Raw genomic sequence first — 8,318 nt, forward strand, 5'->3', positions numbered from 1 at the left:
AGATATCCAATATTATTGTCATTCCTAGTGGTAAATTGAATTTTTTTTGTTAGCATTAGTGTTGAGTTGGTTTTGGTTTGGACTTTATTTGAGTTACTAACATCCATAGGATATAAAACTTATTGTCATTCAAAATTCTAAGTTCAAGCTTGAATAATATGATAATAGATTAAAAAAAACTACAAAAAAATTTAAGAAATATTTATACATTACGTTACAAATAAATATTTTTATGTATAAAATATTTTAAAAATTGAATACATGTAATGTCGAGTTGGTTTTGTTTGGTTTGACTTTTTTTTTAGTTAAAACCAAACCAAACCAATTATGGTTGAGTTGTTTTTTTCAAAACCAAACCACTAGTCAGGTTTTTTTCTCGGTTTGATTCGGTTTATCGGTTTTGTGCGGTTTGTCGATTTACTTTTTACACCCCTACGTAGTACCATATCCAAGCTCAAACCGTAGGAACTAACGGTGTCAAATGAGCGAAGTTAAGTTGAATTTGAGCGGGTTGAAATAGAATGACTTTATAAATTTCAAATTTTAAATTTTATATGGGTTAAAATGAGCTAGGTCAAGATAGACAAAATAATGGATCATGGCCCAATCCGTCCAGCTACATATTTTTCTTATAATTTATTTATTTAATTACCTAATAAAACTTTTTTCTTTGTCATTGCTCACTACTAAAAAAATAGGAATTAGCGACGGCAAATTTTTTATAGCTATTTTTTTAGTGGCTTCATTTAACATATGACATAAAAAAAACTAAAAAAATTATTTAACAAAGCTTCTCGTACATAAATTTGAAGTACATATTTAGCCCAAATTTTCTCTAACTTTATGGGCTAAATTGAGAGTGTCAAAAGCTAAGGCGGATCGGATCAATCATATTTCTATAGTCTAATTTATCCATTCAAATAGAAACCATTTTTAAAAGATGACAACAAATTGCCCTCAAGATTATAATATGTGAGCGTCACAAGATTTTTACCCATAATTACATCCTGTCTGGAAGTCATAGATTTGTATTATATGTGTCATATGGGTCTAAAGTTTGAAATGTAACATGCCAAAATCAAAATATTGTAGCATAGTGGATAACCTCTAAGCTTGGAGGTGAAAAATTTTCAACCCTAAAATTGATGAGAAACACACGAGCCGTAATTCCTCTCTACATCTCTTTTTTTGACAACATTCCCTTCTACATAGCTCGATATTATGAAATATTGGCAATTCGTCTAAACTCAAATAATTGCAATGTGGATACTTTGGCTTCATGTTTTCGATGCATTAGGGAACTCCCTCTCTTCCTCTATAGACTTAACACGTATAGGACAACCACTTTTTAATCTTGAAAAAAGTGTCCATTTTTCTATGCTTTCATCTGAATCTAATACTTTCCACCTGATATGAAAAAAACAAAACACAAATATTAAACCCAATTTTTAGTTGTATTTTTTGTTTCTCTATTTAATTCTAGATAAGATAAACATTATGAGTTTAATGTGGTTTTAAAATTGATAAGGATAAGCCAGACCTGTAGGATGTGGTTAAACGATAGACAAAAACAAGCATCATGGCTCGAGCCAAATGAAGTCCAAGGCATGTTCTTCCTCCCATTCCAAATGCTAAGAAGCTGTATGGTTTTGAATCATCCTAAAGATTTTTGTAACATAAAAAGATTAATATGAAAATTCCAATCTATATATTTCATATGTTAGTATACTCGTTGTTTGTATGTGGAGAAACTTACATCAAATCTTGAAGGAATGAATTTATCAGGATCTTGGAATATCATTCGATCAAAATGAATTGATTTAGCATCCACGTTTATGTTCCAACCTTTCTTGATCGTAAATCCTAAATTCACATAGAAATTAGAGGGTTAATATATTTTGCATTCAATATATTACTTCTAGTTGTGTGTATAGAAGTCGAATTAAACCTTCAATTTCACAATCTTGAAGTGCCATTCTTGGAAACCAGGGCACAATTGAAGCCATTCGAAGTGATTCCTTAATAACCTGTTGGCACAAAGATACTTCGAATTAAATCACTACTTTGTTAAATATTTGGATACTTATTGTGAGAAATAGTACTATAAGTCGAATTTCAGTTTACATGAATTTGAAATCAACACTTAGAATTCATAACAGGAAAAAGACAATAAGGGGCTAAATTGAGGATAAGCGTAAGTAAAAAAGTGAAGTACTAAATAAATAATACCTTAGATGCATACGGCATACAATTCAGGTCTTCAAATGTGAGGTATGCTTTACGAGAAACCTTCTGTTGAAGAGCTTGTTGTTCAGCCTATTCCAATCAACTTACTAAAATTAGAACTTTGCCTCTGAATAATTTTTTCAAAAATTTCAACAACAACAACAAAAAAAAAACAATCTAACCCGTCCTAGATACTAGATTAAAATTGACACGAGTCCGACAAAGTAGAATATTCTATTAACATGAAAAAGAGAAAGAGAAAAGTCTGATGAGAATCAAACCATACACTCTGTAAGATTCTACCACTAACTACTACTAAATCACATATTTAAATATTATTTGTTGTTACCCTAAGTCTGTTAAGTGCCTCGGGATTTTCATCCAAATACTTGATCATCCATGTAATTGCACTAGCCGTGGTGTCTTGACCTGCCATAAAAATGGACTTATATAATTATATTCCAATTAAATCCTTTTGGGCTTCAATTAGTAACAGGAGAAAAAACTCTAATGTATAATGCATGTAGATTAAATAAAAACAAACCTGCAATAATCATGGTTAGTATATTATCTTTAATCTGCTCATTTGTTAATTGTATGGTTTGATCATCCTTAATCAAAATATGATCTAGAAAATCATCGTACTTCTTTTTGGACTTTCTTCTTGCCTCTATTATCTTGTCCAGCAACTTCATAATTCTCTTTCTGGCCTGCAATTGAATGTAGATGGGCTTTAGCTGGTCCTGGTTAAGGGGCAATTCGCGCAAAATTGCCCTTCTTTTGGGGTGGTCTTTAAATTTTTCCCCTCATATTTGCGGTCTTTAAATTTTGCCCCTCATATTTATGGTCTTTAAGTTTTGCCCTTAGCTTGGATACCTGAGGTTCTGGGTTCGAACCCCTGCTCAGGCATAAAATAAATAAAAAAATTAGCAAGGCAGGGCTGGAGGGAGTGTATGCCGGATCCGGCATAAAGTCCTTAAGGAAAAACTAAAGTTATGCCGGAGGGGGCATAACTTTTCCTCAAGGCATAGTTTAGTTATGCCTTATGGGGCAAAACTTTTCCTTAAGGAACTATGTCTTATGGGGCAGACTTTTAATTAAGGCATAACCAAAAGTATACCTCATAAAGCAGAACTTTTCCTTAAGGCAAACTTTTAGTTATGCCTTAAGGAAAAGTTCCGCCTTATGGGGCATACTTTTAGTTATTTTTATGGGGCACACTTTTAGTTAAGGCATAACTAAATGTATGCCCCATAAGGCGGAACTTTTCCTTAAGGCATAATTAAAAGTTTGCCTTGAAAAGTAAAATGTCTCGAGGCAAAGTCTGCCCCCTCCAGCATAGCTTTAGTTTTTCCTTAAGTATTGTATGCCGGATCCGGCATAAAGTCCTTAAGGAAAAACTAAAGTTATGCCGGAGGGGGCATAACTTTTCCTCAAGGCATAGTTTAGTTATGCCTTATGGGACATAACTTTTCCTCAAGGCATAGTTTAGTTATGCCTTATGGGACATAACTTTTCCTCAAGGCATAGTTTAGTCATGCCTTATGGGGCAAAACTTTTCCTTAAGGAACTATGCCTTATGGGGCAGACTTTTAATTAAGGCATAACCAAAAGTATGCCTCATAAGGTAGAACTTTTCCTTAAGGCAAACTTTTAGTTATGCCTTAAGGAAAAGTTCCGCCTTATGGGGCATACTTTTAGTTATTTTTATGGGGCACACTTTTAGTTAAGGCATAACTAAATGTATGCCCCATAAGGCGGAACTTTTCCTTAATATAACTAAAAGTATGCCTCATAAGGTAGAACTTTTCCTTAAGGCAAACTTTTAGTTATGCCTTAAGGAAAAGTTCCGCCTTATGGGGCATACTTTTAGTTATATTTTATGGGGCACACTTTTAGTTAAGGCATAACTAAATGTATGCCCCATAAGGCGAAACTTTTCCTTAAGGCATAATTAAAAGTTTGTCTTGAAAAGTAAAAAAAAAATATATGTCTCAAGGCAAAGTCTGCCCCATCCGGCATAACTTTAGTTTTTCCTTAAGGATTGTATGCCGGATCCGGCATACACTCCCCCCAGCTCTGCCTTGTGAAATTATATTTTTATTTTATGCCTGAGCGGGGGTTCGAACCTAGAACCTCAGGTATCCAAGTGAAGGGCAAAACTTAAAGAACACAAATATGAGGGGCAAAATTTTAAGACCACCCCAAAAGAAGGGCAATCCGTGCAAAAAAATGTTGCTTAAGAATTTAATGGGCTTTGCTAAATGGTCAATATTACCTGTAGGCCTTTGTAGAATCTGGTCCATGGTAGTCTTAGGGGAAATGATAACATTGCTTCATAAATCAACCCAACATCCTTATGCAACATTTCTAGTTCCTTTTTTTCTTCCAAACTCATTAACATTTTGCAGATTGCTTCGAGGGTTATCTATAATACAAGAAGAAGAAAAAAATGCAATCACGTTGCTACTGCAAATGTTTTAATGTAATTGCTACTGCTACATGTTATAGGGTACTTCTTTGTACCAGTTGATGTTATACAAGTATACTAGTATAGTAAATATAGAGCTCGCAAATAGGCAGGTTGGATCAAACTTGAACAAATCAAAAACTGGGTCAAATTAATAGATGGGTCATTACCCGACCTCCCAATAGTTGTTTGGGTCAAAATGAATTGGGTTAAGATGTGTCAAACCAACCCGTCTTACATGACCTCCTTTTCCATTTTGCTTTTTTCCGACAAAATAAATAAAGTAATAGCTACTGTATTTTTCTTTTTAAAAAAAATATTAGCTAAAGTTCTCCTAAAATTACATAATTTTCATTCTCCAAATTTAAATTTTGTTTGGGTTGCATTTAGATCCAATAGGTTACGCTATTTTGACTCATTTGATCAAATTGGATCAGTTTAGGACAATCCATTGGGCCAGGTAAAACCGAGTCATGACCCAAGCCAATAGCTTGGCAAATTACAAACACATAACCATTTTCTACCCTTTTTTTGGGGTTGAAATGAAGCTTAATTAAATGAGAATTAACATAAATAACCGTCCACCAAAAATATATCCGGAAGACATATAATATATGTATATATTGTGTATATTGACTGACGGCTGTAAATCATCTGGCCAAGCGGCCAACTTTATAACTTTCCTTTAATACTTTGGGCTTATCAGGCCCAAGCTGAGTCCAAATAAAATGTGAAAAATGAATTTAGAATTAGACTAATAGGGACACCAACCTTTAGAGCTTCGTGAAGTACAGTAATTCTGGATTTATGGTGCCAGGTGCTAAGATTATCAACAGTCAATTCATCAAATTGTCTAACCATTGTTGAAAGACTTGCCGTTGAGAACAAAGTACTAAGATGACTACGAATAAGTTTATGCTGGTGATGTGATGCACAAAGAAGGCTTTGGCCTCCCACAAGTTCCGCAATTGACTTTATGTATCTCTTCGTGAAATTTCCTGCCTCGTTACTTAGAATTTTCTTTGCTGCCTCTGTGCTCGAGATAAATACATGTGTTTGCCCAAATAAATTTGTTTTGAAGCAATTCCCGTACCTACAAACAAAGTACTATTCAAATTCCACCGAATTGTTAATTTTTTTGTCAGTTTGACATGATGAAAGTCATAAAAAATAATATTTAGCGAGTTATCTCATGATATTTGATTACTAAGCAATGTTTTTGTACGAAAAAAAATCCAACGAAAGAGCTACAAAGATGACTTACCTCAATAATCCGCGAAAGAGTATAAAATTCTAATTCCTAAGAGATTAAAAAGGTGGGATTCAACTCTGCAACTAAAATCAATATTTGAACCATATCGCTACACTAGAAGTCCATTATGTCAAGGAAATTGAACAATTTTTATATGTATAATATTATGTTCAGTATTATTTGGCTAATAATGGTATTCAATGTTCCACTTCCACTCCTAATACTAATAGGTTCGACGGCACAAAAAATACACCAACTATTTGAGGGTTCGATTTGCTCAATTAATTTGAACAAATGGATAACCCCCCCCCCCCCCCCACCCCCTAAACCCACACACTACTTTATCCTAGTTTGAACTTATATGACATTAATTATACATTCTAGGGATAATAGAGCGTTTCAAGCCTCAATTATTGGTAAATTCTTATTTTGATCCTTGTGTGATATATGACTAAGCACGTTTAATCTTCAATTAAGTAAACTATGTGTTATCCCTTTATACATGATTGTGTAATACTTAGACCATTTGTTAGAACAATATTGTCCTCAAATATGAAATAACATTACAAACTTGACATAAAATTTGGGTGATTAAATGACGTTTGTTCATGAAATTTTGTGAAAATTCACAGGAAGACGGATAAAAGAGCATATTTCAAATAATTGAAAATTAAATATGCTTTAGCGACATTTACGATATTTAAGGAACCAAAAACGCGAATTTCCTTAAATTTTACTAAGTCTTACTTGAGTCGTCGAATTTTGATAAAATCATAGAAGCCTTTGTTGCTATTGATGGCAGCCATGAAATGGATGGTTTCTCCGACGAACGGTATTCCCCAGTTGCCTGCCGGAATCTTCGCCGGAGTTTTTCTAGTAGTATGCCATAAGATGTGCAATAATAAGTATTGCAATCCCAAGAAGGGAACTATGTACCAAAAAAACAAATTATGATAAAGAAGAAGCTGCATTCTTTACCCCTATAGAATTCTAATTAAGTCCTAAATGAAAGATTATTGTTCATGCCTTAGTTTTTTAATTCTATTTGTAGAGAAATTATCGTTCCCAAAAGTTTGAGAAATAATTATTGAATATTGAATGGTAAAGTTAAACGAACAGTGAGGAAAATAAAGAAGACAAAGAGGTTGAAATTGAGTCTTTATAATTATGGAATGTGTAAATGGATGTTTCCACTTAAGGGATTTTAGTGCTCTTAGATACGATAGATTTTTGGTTTTCAAACTATCCCCATTTAGCCAGCTAATTCCTCCACTAGCTTCTTGCTTAGTCAAGTTGCACGATAAACTAGTCCTGTATTATTTTGTAGCTTCTTTGTTCATACAAATATTGTTGGATTATCATATCATGTATTCCAACACGTATTGTCTGTTTTGAACCCCTGTGAGCACGAATTTGTCTTTCGGACTACATTACATTGAGTCCTAAATGAGCACATTCTATGTGAACTTGAGTTATGCCTTAATTATAAAGCTCTTCGCTTTTCTCTTCCTTTTCAAAGTGAGATTCACTTAAGGTGTCATGTACACGCCCGTCTTCTTCAAAAGCTTGTCAGCCCAGAAGTCTACAAGTTCTGCTTGACCCACCCTTATCAACCCGCATGTGTCAAAGTGTCACAGTCCATATTGAGATGGAAGTAGTTACAACTTAACATCATTCGTACAATTACATACTGTTATATTATTGTTAAGAGTTGTAATTAAACGAAGGAATTATTTTCCTTTCCCTTTTTATTCTTTCGAACTCCCTTCTAAATGGGGAAGTGGGGCGATACAAATATTCTTTTAAATATTATAAGTGGTTACATTGCCCCATTGAGAAAATCAATTAATGTCCGCATATTCAAATGTATAAAGTACCTAGTAAATTTAATCGCGCTTCGCGCTCATAAAAAAAACTCCATTACCTTTACAAATTAATTAGCTATAATTGAAAAATTGAAACTGCGAATATTTTGAAATATTCTCTTTAGACCTCAAACCCAAATATTTTAAGTAATAATGTATTTTATTATTACACATTTTATATATATTTCTCTAACTTTCTATCGCAACTTGGTCCTTAGGAAATTAGATCCATCCAAAAAAGAGAAAAGGATTCCTTAAATTATGGTTGCAAATCATTTTCCCTACTTCCAGTTTTGCTTTAAAAATTAAATAGCTCTCTCAATTCCAAATAATAGACATTCTTCCCTCCCTATCCTGTGCAGTCTCTATTTTGCTCTTGTCATTATTCAAATCAATTACTATCTTATTTTAGTAAATTTTTAACTAATTGTACATGTCATATATATGATTTTATATTATGTGATATATATTTATTTTCACCTTGATCCCCTGCGTATAATTAAAG

General features: G+C 33.3%; 1 protein-coding gene across 1 annotated transcript; it reads right to left on the reverse strand.

Annotated features, from left to right (window-relative positions):
- Positions 1-893: 893 nt before the first annotated feature.
- Positions 894-7,103, reverse strand: LOC132628047 (abscisic acid 8'-hydroxylase 4). The gene is made up of 10 exons (XM_060343737.1): positions 6,696-7,103; positions 5,468-5,789; positions 4,505-4,654; positions 2,771-2,936; positions 2,576-2,655; positions 2,230-2,316; positions 1,949-2,027; positions 1,757-1,863; positions 1,541-1,659; positions 894-1,407 (listed from the first exon to the last, which is right to left on the reverse strand). Exons 1-10 carry the CDS (start codon positions 6,917-6,919, stop codon positions 1,278-1,280), a joined length of 1,464 nt encoding a protein of 487 aa, XP_060199720.1. The 5' UTR covers positions 6,920-7,103; the 3' UTR covers positions 894-1,277.
- Between the last annotated feature and the right edge of the window lie 1,215 nt (positions 7,104-8,318).

The sequence above is a fragment of the Lycium barbarum genome, chromosome 2, assembly GCF_019175385.1.
Source record: "Lycium barbarum isolate Lr01 chromosome 2, ASM1917538v2, whole genome shotgun sequence".
Taxonomy (NCBI): Eukaryota; Viridiplantae; Streptophyta; class Magnoliopsida; order Solanales; family Solanaceae; genus Lycium; species Lycium barbarum.